The sequence below is a fragment of the Rattus norvegicus genome, chromosome 8 (genome assembly GCF_021556685.1).
Source record: "Rattus norvegicus strain SHRSP/BbbUtx chromosome 8, alternate assembly SHRSP_T2T, whole genome shotgun sequence".
Lineage (NCBI taxonomy): Eukaryota > Metazoa > Chordata > Mammalia > Rodentia > Muridae > Rattus > Rattus norvegicus.
In genome coordinates this window covers 26,322,608-26,338,705 of record NC_141541.1, presented here as the reverse complement: position 1 = coordinate 26,338,705, position 16,098 = coordinate 26,322,608, and the positions used below count along the sequence as shown (strand labels likewise).

Genomic DNA, 16,098 nt, shown 5'->3' with positions numbered 1-16,098 from the left:
AATTTAAAAAAATCCAAAAAAAAAAAAGTTTGTGAAACACTGGTTGAGAATGAAAGTTCTGGAAACAGATGAAGAAGATCTCCAACACAAATGGGAATAAATGTACTTTTGTTCCTGAGACAGCATCTCACATAGCCCAGGCTAGTCTGGAATTTGCTATTTAGTGAGGCTGACATTGAACTTAGTCCCCTGCCTTCAGCTAGTTGAGTGCTGGGATGTGCCCACTGTGCCTTGTGCAGCAGAGCTGAACCTCCACAGATCTTGCTGCCTCAGGGTGTGATCTAGAAAGTCTAGTCTCCCTTGAGTACCCAGGGATTCATGTGTCAGTCTCTCCTCCCTCCACCTGTCACCTCACTGATGATGCACCCCGCAACGCACACACAACTGCTGAGTTCTGGTGAGAGAATTCCCTAAACTGACTGTCTCTGTGCCCCTGCAAACATCAATGACAAAACCAGTCCTGGTGAGGGAGAAAGAGTCCTGGCTAAGAGCACTGGCTGTTTTCCAGAAGCCCCAGGCTCATTACCCGGCACCCACATGTGTAGGAGGTACAGAGATTCTACACATGCTCACAAATGAGCACTAGGGGAACTAGGAATGTTAAACACACAGGGTTGTTCCTTCAAAGAAAGGGGGGGGGGCATACATAACCTGTTATCAGACCAGAAGGCCAGATGTGGTACATAGCCTGGTGACCATTTGCCCTTTGTGGCTGAGCCCACACCAGATCTTCCCTCAGACCCTTATGTATGAGCCTATTTTTCTCAGCCAATCTACAGAATCTATGTTTTCAGAAGGTATCACATGCAGTCAATCTGTAGAACCCATCTTACTAGAAGATGTTGCATGTACTTTATGAAATTTTTGTCAAGTCTTATGCTTTACTGTGCACACGGGGTTGAGCTAATTATCACCAGGAAAAAAAGTCACCAAATTGTGCCATGCTTAATATACCTAAAATAACCTACTTCAGATCCAAAGTTTGAACCAGCACCAGCTACTTCGTCATGTTGAACTGAATTGCCATCTTGCCTCCAAATCATTACTCTACTGACCATAGTGCTCTCAGACACCCCACCACCACATCCTCACCCCCATACTCCCCATCCCCACACCTCGCACACCCAGCAGGCCGCAGCCATCTGTAACTCCAACTCCAGGGCATTTGATGTCCAGTTTGGCCTTTGACACTCCCACAAAGGAAAGAAAAATCCAGGCATGAACAGAGTTTAGCATCAACCTCGATGACAGGATGGGGAGAGGGAGAGGAAAGGAGCCGGGTAGCACAGTGCCTGAACTCTGAGGGTAGAAGCAGGGCAGTGGATCTCTATGGTTTCCAGATCAGCCTGGACCACAGCACACAGTGGGTCTCAGGGCAGCTCCATAGTGAGACCCTGCCTCAAACAACTGTTAGCAGGTTTGAGGCTGTCAGGGGCCTGGTTTGCCTCCTGCCCACTGATTACCTTTCCTCACCAGCACTGCGATGACCACCAGCCCTGAGAGGAGGACAGCGCCAGCCAGGCTCAGGGAGAGCGCCAGGATCCAGGTGGGGACTAGAGAGAAAAGAAAGAGAATGGGGCAGGTGAAGGAGCTACAAGGACAGGGAAAAGGCATCTGGGGGTGCCTTTCTGGAGCCCCACCCTCACCCAACAGACACCTCAGCCAAGCATCTCAGGTATAGGTGGGCTGGGAATTTAACAAGCCTGGCATGTAGGCGCTTAACAGCCAATGAGGACTTCTGCTGGACCAGTAAGAAAGTTTACTCCTGGGGTTGGGGATTTAGCTCAGTGGTAGAGCGCTTGCCTAGCAAGCGCAAGGCCCTGGGTTCAGTCCCCAGCTCCGAATAAAAGAAAAAAAAAAAAAAAAGAAAGTTTACTCCTTCTGGGGAGGTAGCCCCATCCCAAAACCAGATTACCAAGCATCTGGGAAGTTAAGGAGAATGATTGTGAGTTCAAGGTTATCATGAACTAGAGAAGTCAAAGCCATCATAGGATGCAGAATGACCTACACACACTGGAAAAGCAAACCAAAATGAGAGGGGCGGAGACAGAGAGAACACTTGACTAATGTAAAGAAGGTTCTAGATTCCATTCCCAGTACCATTACACACAAACACATATACATACACACCATAGTTTGTGCATGGAAGTCAGTCATACCTGAGGGTAAGTGCCTTTCCCACTAAAACATCTAGGTGGCCTGACAAATGATTATATGTATGTGTGTATGTATACGTGTGTGTATGTATATGTATATATATACATATATATACTTTGATATATAGATATATACTAAAAATGGTGATTGAAGCTGGACATAGTGGCTCAAGTGTCACACTCATAATCCTAACATATGGGAAGCTGAGGCAGGAGAATTGCTGAGTTTAATGCCAAGGCTGTGTAGCAAGACCTTGCCTAAACAAAAGACATGAAAGTAGAAAGAGCAGAAGGGAGAGCAGTAGGAAAGATGAAGGGAATTGGGGCGTGGGGGAGAAGGTGACAGAACAAATGAACAAAATACATATGTGCCCTAGGAAGCACAAGGCCCTGGGTTCGGTCCCCAGCTCCGAAAAAAAAGAACCAAAAAAAAAAAAATACATATGTGCATGTGACAGTGCCATGACGAAACCCATTGCTGTGTATAGCTAATACATGCTGGTGAAAACACTTTGCATGTTTATTTCTATGCACAGGGGCTGAGAGGAGGCTTTTGCATCCTGGTTCCCACAGAGCCCAGAAGAGGCTGTCCATCCCCCTCGAGCTGGGTCACAGGCAGCTGTGAACTGACTGATGCATGTGCTGGAAGCTAAACTTGGATCCTTTCAGAGGGAGAACAGTCAGTGCTCTTAATGCTGAGCCATCTCTCTAGCCTCCAGGAAAACATCTCTAAAAAGAGCTCTATAAAACCATAGCCCTGGAGCTGGAGAGATGCATCAGTGGTTAAGAGCACCAGCTGCTCTTCCAGAGGTCCTGAGTTCAAATCCCAGCAACCACATGGTAGTTCACAACCATCTGAAATGAGATCTCATGCCCTCTTCTGGTGTGTCTGAACACAACTACAATGTACTCAGATAAATAACTAAAAATTAAAAAAAAAATCATAACCCTTAGGAGTCTGAGGTAGGAGAATTACATTGATTTTGAGGCAAGTCTGAGTCCTTATCTCAAAAAACAAAATAAGAAATTTTAGGCTGGCTAGTTTTATGTCAGCTTAGCATAAGGTAGAGTCATCCGAAAGGAAGGAACCTTAATTGAGGAAAATGCCTCCATAAGATCAGGCTGTAAGTCATTTCCCCTTCTAAATTACTTATTTTATGTACATTGTTGATTTGCCTGCATGTATTTCTGTGTGAGGGTGTTGGGGCTTCTGGAACCAGAATTACAGTTATGAGCTGCCAAGTGGGTGCTGGGAATTGAACCCACATCCTCTGGAAGAGCAGCCAATGCTCTTAATCTCTGAGCCAACTCTCCAGCCCTATAAGTAATTTCTTTTAATTAATGATTGATGGGGAGGGTCCAGCCTACTGTGGGTGTGGCCATCCCTGGGCTGGAGGTCCTGCGTTCTATAAGAAAGCAGGCTGAGGGAGCCACAAAGAGCATGTTAATAGGCAGCACCCCTCCATGGCCAATGCATCAGCTCCTGCCTCCAGGATCCTGCCCTGTCTGAATTCCTGCCCTGACTTCCTTCAGTGATGGACTGCAATGTGGAAGTGTAAGCTGAATAAACCATTTCTTTCCTAACTTGCTTTTGGTCATGGGATAGAAACAGTAAGACAGTGGGTTAGTGGTTAAAGCACTTCCTACCAAACTTGTTAACCTGAATTCAGTTCCCACATGATGGAAGGAGAGAACAGATTCTCACAGGTTGTCCCCTGACATGTGCAAACACAAACACACACACACACACACACACACACACACACACACACACACACATGCAATTTTTAAAAAGAAATTTTGGAGGCAGTAGAGATACCTAAGTGGCTAAGAGCACTGGCTGCTCTTCCAGAGGACCCAGGTTGAGCACCCACACTGCAGCTCACAACCATCTCCAATGCCAGACCCAAAGGCTAAGCCCCCTCTTCTGGCCTCTCTGGACATTGCGAACACGTGGTACATAGACAGTAAATACCTGCAGGAGAGCTACCCACACACATGCAATGTAAATGAACCAATCCATTGATTCATTGCTAATTGTGGGAGTTGTTTAAAAGGCTTGTTTCTCTATGACTAGGATTGGCATCGGAGCCCCAAGATGCAGATCTAGAAGTGCAGGTCAGGATTATATCACCATGAAGGGGGCAAGGTGTCCTCTTTTTTTGTTTTTGGTTCTTTTTTTTCCCCCGGAGCTGGGGACAGAACCCAGGGCCTTGCGCTTCCTAGGCAAGCGCTCTACCACTGAGCTAAATCCCCAACCCCGCAAGGTGTCCTTAAAACAAGTCAAGGAAGGAAAGCAAGAAGGACACGAAGTTCCTGCCCTCTGGTTTTTGTTTGTTAGTGAGACCCTGTCTCACTAGGTCTGCCTTTTAGCTCTGTCCGTGTCTGAATCCACAGTGAGCTGCCTTCAGTGAGCCGTCAAAACCTTTTTGTGGGGGAAACCAGTTTCTTTTTCATTTCTTTGCTCCCTTCCCCTTCCAGTAGGGACTCGAGTGCTCCAGGCAGCCCTCAAAGTTGCCGCAGATCTTGACCTCATGATGCCCTTGCTTCTAATAGGATGACAGCATGTGCCCCTAGCTGGGAAAACGCAGGGCTTTGCAAAGGCCTGGCATTGCTCTAGCACTGGAGCCACCCCACCCCACCCCACCCCCACCAAGTTTGTTTTGTTTTTGAGACAAGGCTTTACTATACAGCTCTGACTTGCCTGCAACTTTCTATGTGGACCAGGCTGGCTCTGAGCTTACCTCTGCCCTCTGAGCACTGGGGTTAAAGGTCTTCACCACCAAGCGTAGCTCCCTTGCTCCCCGCCCCCTTTTTCTTTCTTTCTTTCTTTCTTTTTTTTTTTTTTTTTTTTTTTTTTTGGTGCTGGGGACCGAACCCAGGGCCTTGCGCTTGCTAGGCAAGCGCTCTACCACTGAGCCAAATTCCCAACCCCTTGCCCCCTTTTTTCTTTTGTTTCTGCTTTTGCTTTTTGATTTTTGGAGATAAGGTTTCTCTGTGTAACAGCCCTGGCTGTCCTGGAGCTTGCCCTGTAGACCAGGCTGCCCTTGAACTTAAACCTGTCTTGCCTCCTGAGTGCTGGGCTTAAAAGCTGTGCTACCTCACCCACTTTCCATGTTTTCTTTTAATTAATTGATTACTTCTTTAGTTTATGTCATACCAGTAGTTATCTTGTAGCTCCAGTCTGGGTACTAAAGAGTGGATGACAGCCAGGCAGTGATGGCCCGTGCCTTTAATCCCAGCACTCTAGAGGCAGAGGCAGGTGGGTTTTTCTAAGTTTGAGGTCAGCCTGGTGTACAGAACGAGTTCCAAGACAGCCAGGGCTACACTGTGAAGCCCTTTCTCAGGGGAAAAAAAAGACAAATGACATTCTCCCCGGCCATACAGCGGGCTCTGAAGACTACTAGGACCTCATTCCTCAGGATGGAGCTCCACAACAGCATGGGACACATGCGACATCCCAGTACTAAGGAGGCAAAAGCAGGAGGACCAGGGTCATGGCCATCCGAGGCAGCACAGGGAGTTGCAGGCCAGCCCAGGCCACGTGAGTCTCTCAATTGTTTTGTTTAAAGGAAAGAATGGTCATTTCGCAAGTTCTTGTCTGCAAAGGACTCGGATTCCTTTCCCAGGACTGAGGCAGTGGGGTGGGCTATCTGGGGACCTGGTGGGGCAGGACGTCTTGATCTGGGGAGCAGGTCTTGTCGTTCACCCTCTGTGGCATGAGGGTCACTGTCTTCTTTTGGCTCCTGGTAAGAAATGGGAGCTCAGGCAGGGAGGGCAGCTCCATCTTCCCAGCCCACAGACCCAGTGGGCAGCAGTGTCCATTGCACGATGAGGTGGGGAAGGGGCTTTGACTACATCCAGGAGGCCTCCTCCTCACTCAAGGATGACCTTAGGTTTCCAATCCTCCTGCCTCCCCCTCCCCAGTGCTGGGATTACAGAGGCCCATCCTAACACCTGGGTCTTCTGTTTGTTTAGTGAGATCGAGTCTTCTATGTAGACCAGACTGGTCTCCAACTCACAGGAGCTCTTCTGCCTCAGCTTCCAGACTGCTGGATACATGTTTGTGCCATATGCCTGACCTTGCTCTTTAAAACAATTTTGGAATTACAGACTTCTTTATGTTGGGCATGGGGAGGCAGTGTGCATGGGGCACAGCATGTGTGTAGAGCGGAGGTCAGAGGACAGCTTTTGGGAGTTGATTCCTTCCTTACAGAATCTAAGGGGTGAACTCAGGCCAAGCCATCAGGGATGGCAGCAAGCCGCCTCAGCATATGCATGGCACCCTCTGGTTTTGTCTGTTCCAGGGGCTCGGATGCCTTTCACTTACTACAGAGATACTAAACAGGCTCTATCTACTCAGCTCACCCTAGGCGCATCCCCAGGGCTCCAGACCCGTAAGGCAAACCCATCTCTTTATCTAGAAAAGGACATAGGTAAGAGGCCTCCCTGGGCCCTGCATGGTCAGATGAGTAGCTGATGTCTGCTGTGGCCCACAGGTCCCTACGTCCCTGCCCTACCACACTCTGGCTCTTCATTGATCACTGAGTTTCTGCCCTCCTGGGGTCATCTACAAACACACACAGGCAAGTTCAGCCCCAGGGCCTTGGCATACCTGTTTCCTGCTGTAAGTCCTGGGTGTCAGATGGCTACTTCTCTTCCTTCAGATCAATGGACTTCTCTGTAGACTTGCACTTGCTACAAAGTATCCCAGGGAAGTGTAGGGCAACATGACCAGGATGCTACAGTCTTACCTGGGAAGGAGACCTGCACCTCCTGGCTGAAGTCGGACAGCTGGGGCTCACTGTGCTCTCCCAGCACACCATACTGACAGCGGAAGTTGCCCCCTGCAGCCTCATTGCTGCCACCACTGCCACTACCAGTCACATTGAATGTGACACTGTGCTGATCTGAGGGGGCTTGTAGGAGCTGGACCGCCTCTCCCCCTCGGAACAGGGTGAAGTTGGCCCCGAGGATGTCCTTGGGGGCTGTGCATGAGAGGTAGATGGGATCCTCACGGCTGCTTGGGAAGGGGGGCACCAGGAAGATAGACGGTGCAGGGATGGCCAAGGAGCCTGTAACGAAGAATGACACCCTGAGATGGCTGTGTTCTCCAGACTTGTGCATACATGTGTGTACCTACATGTGCACACGTGTGTGCTGGAGAATCAAACCATCCTGATGCCTTAGGAGCTGTACCCCCAGGGTCTGACCCTCAATGTTTGTATCGGGGACACTAGTGACCCCCAACTATTCACCACTGTTAGTAGATTGGGTACCTGGTATATGTGCATGTCATTAAGTCATCATGTCATTGACAGTGGCGGTAATTATTAAACAATAACAGAATGATGCATACTCAGCAATACTATGCATCAGACTCGCTGTGGTTGCCAGGAACCAGGCAATCTTTTTCTATAGAAATGAACAGAAGCCGGGCTAGAGAGATTGCTCAGTAGTTAGAAGCATGGGCTGCTCTTCCAGGGGTTATATGATTCCCAGCACCCACAGGGCAGCTTACAACTCAGTCTGCAACTCAGGTCCAAAGGGATTTGATGCCATCTTCTGACCTCCAGAGATACCAGGCCTGCACACAGTGCTCAGACACACATGCAAACAAATCGCTCACATACAGAGAAGAGAATGAGAAGTACTGGCCTCAGGAAAGTGCAAGCAGGGTGTGGGGTGTTAGGAAGGCGACTTGTGAACTGGGGTGACCTCAGAGGACTTCCCAGAAGAGGTGCCATATAAGCTGACCACATGCTAGCATAGGACTGCTATGAAGATTGAGGAAGAACCTTCCGGCCTGAAGAAACGCTGTGGAGCCCAGGAAGTTGAACTGAGCACACAAATGACCTGGGGGCATGGCTCAATGGCTGAGCCCCTGCCTAGAATCCCCTAGCAAGGGGCTGGTGGTGTGGCTCAGTGGTAGAACTACTGCCAAGCATGTGTGAGGCCCCACATTCATCCACAAGACCAGAAGAGAAAATCCAGGAGGTGAGTTCATGTTGTTTAGTGAGGGGTGAGTAAAGGAGAGAGAGTAAGACAGGAGGGCAGAGAAATTTGTCTTACTCCTTGGTGTTGTCTAGAGAGTAGGTGGAAGTGGAGTGGGTCTTATAGAAAACAGTCTCTGTTGGACCAGTCTGTTGCCTAGTTGGCACAATTTCCTGATGAGAAAGTCAGAGTCAATCCATTTTGTCTTTTTGAAAATGTATTTTATATGAGTGATTTGCCTGCATGTATATCTAGGTATTCTGTAGTCCCTGTGGAGGTCAAAAGGGTGTTAAATCCCTTTGGACCCAAGTTACAGAAAGTTGTGTTCTGCCACGTGGGTGATGGAAATCGAACCCAGGCTTTTGGACAAGTTAAGTAGGTATGTGGATATTTATGCGTAAATCAGAGGACAGCTTACAAGGGCTGGTTCTCTCCTCTTACCATGTGAACGCCAGGGAAACCCCAGGTCATTAGGCTGGACAGCAAGTGCCACCAGCCCCTCTTTAAACAAACAAACAAACCACACACACACACACACACACACACACACACACACCCCAGGCAGGCACTCTACCTTTGTGTTTTGTCACAGCCCCTGATCAGGAAGCCTGCAGATGACACTCCACAGAGCTTGTGAGCTACCCTCTCCTGATGTCACAACTCCCCAAGTCCTGCACTCTGAGTGCCTCAGGCCTCGGCCAAGGGGGCCATGGTGTTTCTACAGAACTTGTCTCCAGAGGACACAAGAAAGCTCAGATGAAGGCTGTAGCCAGGCAGTATCCCAGGCTCTGGGTTGAATCTGGGGGGATCAGTCTCCTCTCACGATTGGAAAGGGCAGCCCCACTGTGCTTTCTGCCCCTCTGGGCAGCTAGATCCTTCCCCCAAGGGCAAGTTTCAGACTCACCAGATGCAAACAGCAGAATGGTCCAGGGCATCTCTCCTCCCATGTACGTCTGGGAAAGCATCTCTCCTCCCATGTACGTCTGGGAAAGCTGGCCGAGGCCACGGGGATCTGGGGCTCCCTGCCAGCCCGAGACCACAGTGGAGAAAGGAGAAGTGAGTGTTGGTTTATACTGTTCCCTCGGTGGCAGGAAGTTGCACACATGCTTGGGCACCAAGAGAGACTCTCCTGTCCCCACCCCTTCCCCAAACACACAGACAACCACCCAATTAGTGCCCTGCAGCCCCATTGGCTACAGTTTTGTACCTTGCAGTGGGAAAATGTGTGTTTGCTTTCTCCCTTCAACCCCAAGAACCTTGGTAGTGTTGGTGGGCTGTGAGGGAAACTTCTACCCAAGATACACCAACACAAGGCAAAACCAAATGACCTGGTGGCATCTAGGGGTCAAGACTCAACCTGAGTGTCCTCAGGCAAGATCTGAGTACTATGATATCTCAGCTGCTCTAGAGAGGGGATGAGAGAGTAATGGATATTAATTAGATCAGGAAAGTCTGAGAGCAAATGCAACAGTGTAGCCAAACGGCCTGCTCCTAGCCTGAGAATACTTGTCTAGAATCCCCCAGTGAGGAGCTGGGGCAGGGGGGCATGGCTCTGTGGGAGAGTGCTAGTCTAGTTTCAGTAGCTGCATGCCTAGTGGTTTTCAGCTTTGGATAAAGGCTTCAAGGTTTCCTCCGGTAGTTGAAGGAATACCAGTGCAGAAGACAAGAAACTGGGCTGGGTAAATTCCGATACAATTCATACACTTTGAAGTTAACGATATTTAGTTTCCCATTCCATTGTAAAATGTGCCTGAAAGTCTACACCAGGGTGGAGAGTTTGATCACTGTGGTGTTTTAAAAGAGAAATGTCTTACCATAGTCTGCGGCATTGGTGGCATAGCCTTGCTGGAGGAAATACACCACTCACAGCAGGCTCTGAGAGTTCAGACCACTGTCCTTCCCAGTTTGTTTCCTATCTGAGGTTCAAGACGGCTTGCTCCCAGCTGCTGTTCTAGCCAGCATCTGTTCCACCATCATGGAGGAACCATAAGAGGAATAAACCCTTCTATACGTTGTCTTTATCAGAGTAACAGGAAGTTACTGATAGTTTCCAGGGAAAAAATGGCTAGAGAGGTGGCCCAGTGGTTAGGAACACTGGCCGCATTCCTCCAAAGAACCTAGGTTTGATTCCCAGCACCCACATGGCGGCTTATAATCAGCAGTAACTCTGGTTCCAGGGATCTAGTGCCCTCTTCTGAGTCCTCAGGCACTACACATAAGTTGTAATGGAGGCGAAAGAGCCATAAACAAACCTCAAAAAGAGCACATCTCGGCTAGACCCTAGAGCAATGGCTCAGACATTAAAGGCAAGGCTCACAACCAAAACAAAAATATAAGAAGCCATCTCAGGCTCAGCTCAAGGGCAGTCTGAGCTACACACACACACACACACACACACACACACACACACACACACTTCATTTAATCTTTTTTTTTTTTTGATACAGAATTTCTCTGTGTATCTCTGGCTGTCCAACTGAGACTTTGTCTCAAAAATAAAACAAAACAAAAGGAAACAACAGGACAACCAGTTGTCATGCCTTTAATCCCAGCACTCCAGAAGCAGGGAGGCAGATCCCTGTTTGATGCACCGTCTATACTGTGAGTTCAAGGACAGCCAGAGCTACATAGTGAGACCCTGGGTTTTTGTTTGTTTGTTTCTTAAAAGAAAAAAAGAAGAAAAGGCAAGCAGCCAACAAACATAAAAGTCTCTAGAGCAGGCCTTTTGCATTTGAGACAGCATCTCATACAGTCCAGGCTGGCTTTAAACTAATTATATCGTCAGAATAACCTTGAACTAACTCACTCTCTGTGTGTCTGTGTCTATGTCTGCCTCTCTCTCTCTCTCTCTCTCTCTCTCTCTCTCTCTCTCTCTCTCTCTCTCTCTCTCTCTCTCCACCCCCTTCTTCCCTTGAGACAGGGTTTCTCTATGTAGCCCTGGCTGTTTTGAAACTCACTGTGTAGACCAAGCTAGTCTCAAACTCAGAGATCCACCTGCCTCTGCCTCCCCAGTGAGGGAGATTAAAGGCACCACTACCACCCAGCTGACCTGGAACTCTTGATACTCTTTTTTTTTTTAAAGATTTATTCATTTATTATATATAAGTCCACTGTAACTGTCTTCAGACACACACGAGGTACAGACGAGGGCATCAGATCTCCCCACAGATGGCCGTGAGCCACCATGTGGTTGCAGGGAATTGAACTCAGGACCTCTGGAAGAGCAGACGGTGCTCCCAACCACTGAGCCATCTCTCCAGCCCGATACTCTTATTTAAAAAAAAAAAAATGGGGGTTGGGGATTTGGCTCAGTGGTAGAGCGCTTGCCTAGCAAGTGCAAGGCCCTGGGTTCGGTCCCCAGCTCCAAAAAAAAAAAAAAAAAAAAAAATCCATGAAAAGAACAAAAGACAAATATGGGGACAAAAGAACCCCAAACTAGTACTTAGAAAAGATTAGCAAGCCAGGCAGTGATGGTGCACAGCTTTATTCTCAGCACTAGGGAGGTAGAGGCAGGTGGATCTCTGAGATAGAGGCCAGCCTGGTCTATGGACCAAGTTCAGGACAGCCAGGGCTACAAAGAGAGACCCTGTCTCTAACCCCTTCTCCTCCCTCCCCCCCCAAAAAAAAGAAAAAAAGAAAAGATTAATAAAAGTTAACCATAAAAAAAGAAATTAAAAGCTGGAGGATTGGCTCAGTGGTTAAGAGCACTGACTGTTCTTCCAGAGGTCCTGAGTTCAAATCCCAGCAACCACATGGTGGCTCACAACCATCTGTAATGGGATCTGATGCCCTCTTCTGGTGTCTGAAGACAGCTACAGTGTTCTTTTATATAAAATAAGTAAAAAACAAAAAAAAACAAAAAAAAAAAACTTAAAAAAGAAAGAACCGGAGAACCCAGGTTCGATTCCTGGCATGCACATAGTGGCTCCTAACCATCTGTAACTTCAGTTCCAGGGACACTGATGTGATGCCCTATTCTGGCCTCTGAGTATACCAGGTATGCATGCTGTCCATGGATGTCCATGCAGGCAAAATACCCATACATACAATAATTAACCTTATTTTTTTAAGATTCATATTTTTGGAAGAGCAGTCAGTGCTTTTAACTGCTGAGCCATCTCTTCAGCCCCATAAAAATTAATCTTAAAGGGGTTGGGGATTTAGCTCAGTGGTAGAGCGCTTGCCTAGGAAGCGCAAGGCCCTGGGTTCGGTCCCCAGCTCCCAAAAAAAAAAAAAATTAATCTTAAAAGGCTGCTGTGATGGCTTAGTAGGCAAAGGTGGTTGCCACTGAGCCAGGTGACCAAGTCCCATCCATGGAGCCCAAGGTGAGAGAGAGGATGAGTCCTACAGATTGTTTTCTGACCCCCATGTGGGTATTAGGGCATACATGTGTCATAAAACATAGACCCATATATACACACATGCAAATTAAATGGAACAAAAATTTAAATCCCTAACAAGACTAATTAATCAAGGCAACAGAAAAAAATGTATTCAGGAATAAAATACCATCACAACTTGGAAAGATAATATGGGAGCAAGTTTATGCACACCATTTTAGGTTTCTGTAGCTACAATAAGATAGCACGAGTAAAAGCATCTTGGGTGGAAAAGCCTAATTTTCTTGCACTTTGCTTTTTGTCTTCCACCATCCTTTTCATCAAAGGAAGTCAGGACAGGAGCTCAAGCAGGACATGAAGCAGAAACAGATGCAGAGGCCGTGGAGGGGTGCTGCTGACAGGCTTGATCCCCATGGCTTGCTCAGCCTGCTTTCTTATAGCACCCAGGACCCCCAGCCCAGGGATGGCCCCACCCACAGTGGGCTGTGTCCTCCCCCATCAGTCATCAATCAAGAAACTGTATAATAGGCTTTCCCACAGGTCAGTCTGGTGCGGGCATTTTTCATTGAGGATCCTTCTTCCAAAGTGACCCCTGATTATTTCTGCCCTTTCCCCACACCATAATGCATATGATAATTTATGCTTTCAACATGGGGCTGGAGAGATGGCTCAGTGGTTAAGAACACTAGAGGCTCTTCCAAAGGATCAGAGTTCAATTTCCAGCACCCACGATGACTTACAACTTTAGTTTAAAGTTGCAGGATATTTGATTACACTGTGAGCTCCAAGATTTTGACCTGGAAAAACCCTGTTGTGGTGTGGCCTAGCCTAGCACACCCTTTAAGTCCAAGGTCAACCCCAGGTCAAGAAGCAGAGTAAACAACAGTCTGACCCAGTGAAGATAGAAATAAGAACAAAAACAAAAACAAAACAGGAAAGAGAAAGGAAGGGCTTTGAGTTGCAGGGTATTTAAGACAAAAGGGAAGAGCTTTTTCTTTCTGGGATGTCAGTAGAGTAGGAAGGTCAGCTGGGCGCTGCTCTGCCTCTCTGAGCTAGCATCTGGCTCTGAGTGTCTTCATTGGTGAAAATCGGAGGGTCGTGTTTGTTTGTTCGTTTGATAACAAAGTAATGTCCTCTGACCTCAGCAGGCACCAGGCATGCACATGGTACACAGACATGTATGCAGGCAAAGCATCCATACACATAAACAAAGTAAATATTAAAAAGGACATGGCGGCACAGGCCCCCAATCCCAGCATTAAGGAGTCAGATCTCTGTGAGTTTGAAGACAGCCTGGTCTACAGAGAGTTCCATGTCAGGCAGGGCTACATAGTGAGTCTCCGTTTTAAGAAATTATATGTATATGCATGCATGCATACATACATAATGTATATGGAGAGCGAGTCAGTCTGGGCCAGTAAGCTGGCTTCTTGGGTAGAGTAAAACCCAACAGGTTTGACAACCTGTGTTTGATCCCTGGGCATCACACGGTGGCAGAAAAAGACCAAACTCCCAAGAGCTGTCTGTGTTCTGTACACAAAACAAAGCAAAATACTAGAACATCATCAACTGACAGGATGTAGAATTACCCAGAAGAACTGAGCTCAGGCACCCCTCTGAGAGAGGTTCTAGACTGGGTAAACTGTGGGCAGTACTAGCCTATGGCTGGAATCCTGCCATGCCTAACAAAGAAATGGGGTGTGGCGTGGGGGGTGCTGAGTGCCAGAATTTCTCCCTCCCTCCTCAGAGCTCCTGCCACCCTGTCTCCTCTGCCTGGAGGCACTGCACCCTGGACTGTGTACAACAACAAACACTTCCTCCTCAAGGTGCTTCCGCTAGGCATTTGAACGCAGCAGCAAGAAAAGCAAGGAAGGCAATATATACAAAAACATTTAAATGCCAGCAAAAGAAACAGTACAAGTTTGAAATGCGCCCAAGATGGGAGTAAAGGTTTCTTTAAAGCAGACATACAAAAAAAGGAACGAGAGGAGGAATAGGAAGGACGAATCCACCCCCTCTATCATACTGAATGCCTATAATCAAGCACTTGAAAAGTGGAGGCAGGAGGCGTTGAGAACCTAAAGCAATAAGAGGTCTTGAGGGGCCTTTCATGAAGCTGTGAAAGTGAAGCCTGAATTTTGAGTTGCCAAGGAGAGCTGCACACGGAACCAGCCTCAGAGACAGGCATATGTTGGAGGTACAAAGCTGGAAGGGTGGGGCTCTCAGCCCCCTGACATCAGACATGAAGCTACAGAATTTGGAGTTTTCATTACTCGGCTTTAGGACTTGGTTTGGTTCCATATTTCCTCACCGTGCTCTCGTTTGTCCCTTTTAGAGTGGTAGTTTATGTCCTGTGTCATCATATGGTGGATATATGTCATTTGATTTTTTTTTATCTTATAGGGGATTAGAGTTAAGAGATTGCCTCGAGTCTCAGAAGAGAGTTGAACTTCAAACTTCTAAAGTCTTTTAAAAGTCCCTACTTCTATTTCATGTGTGTGAGTGTTTTGTCTGCATGCCTGTCTGTGTATCACATGCATGCAGGGAGTGCCGGAGGACATCACAGTTCCCTGGAACTGGAGTTACAGAGGTTGTTAGCCACCATGATGAGTCCTCTGCAAGGGTGGGTATCCAGTGCTCTTAACTGCTGAGGCCCTGCCCCCTTAAGCAGGCCCAAGACTGTGATAGATTTGGGGAGGACTTTTGAAGTTGGACTGAATGTATTTTTGTATTATGGTATGGCTGCCAGCCTAGGGGGCAGGGAGAAGAATGTGGTGGTTTGAATGAGACTGGTCCCATAGACCCATATTTGCATGCTTAGTCCTAAATTGGTGGAACTGTTTGGGAAGGATTAGCATGGGCGGTCCTGGAGAAAGGTCACTGGTATTTCCAAAGCCTCTCAGGATCCCCAGTGCACTCTCTCTGCCTTTTACTTGGGTTTCCAGATGTCTGCTCTCAGCTCTTCCTGCTGCAGTGCCTCTGTTCTGCTACAGTGGACTCTAGCTCTCTGGAACACTGTGTAGCCTTTTTTGTATGAGTTGCCTTGGTCCTAATACTTTATCACAACAACAGAAAAGTAAGTAATGTAACTTCTTTCACCACTGGGGTTCCATCTTTCTTTTTATAGGTTTATTTTCCCTTTTCTTTCTGTTTTCTTCTGAGACTGAGTTTCACTAGGCAGAGGAGGCTAGGCTCAAACTCAGAGATCTGCCTACCTTTGTCTCCCAGGGAGCATGGCTGTATGCTATCATCCAGGCCTTATTCATATAACTCGGATTTATTATTTTATGTGTGATGGTATTTAGCTTGCATGTATGTGCGTGGACCTCCTGTGAGTGGTGCCTGAGGATTCAGAAGAGGGTCTTGGGTCCCCTGGGACTAGAGTTAGTTGTGGGTCACCGTGTGGGTGCTGAGAACAGTCCCCCAGGACCTCTGTAAGAGAAGCTAGCAAGTACTTAGCCACTGAGCTGCCTCTTCAGGGCCATGAGTCTGCCTTTCACTTGTGTGATGCCCACTGTTGTGATTCATGTTGATTTAAATTCTATGTCTGGGGTTGTTTGTTGGTTCTCTGTGTGGCCCTGGCTGTCCTGGCACTTTCTCTACAGACC

At 47.6% G+C, this 16,098-nt stretch overlaps 1 protein-coding gene across 7 annotated transcripts in view; it reads right to left on the bottom strand.

The window, feature by feature from the left end:
* C8h19orf38 (similar to human chromosome 19 open reading frame 38) overlaps window positions 1-16,098 on the bottom strand; it is a 34,140-nt gene that overhangs the window by 7,671 nt on the left and 10,371 nt on the right. Inside the window, exons 1-3 of one of the 7 annotated variants that reach the window (XR_015626985.1) lie at window positions 9,055-9,193; window positions 6,911-7,231; window positions 1,116-1,553 (exon numbers count right to left, since the gene is read on the bottom strand). Coding sequence is in view for 6 of the 7 variants with exons in the window: in XM_087563843.1 (XP_087419969.1) it covers window positions 1,464-1,553; window positions 6,911-7,231; window positions 9,055-9,127 (484 nt within the window). In the remaining variant the exon portion in view is untranslated. 7 annotated transcript variants of the gene reach the window in all.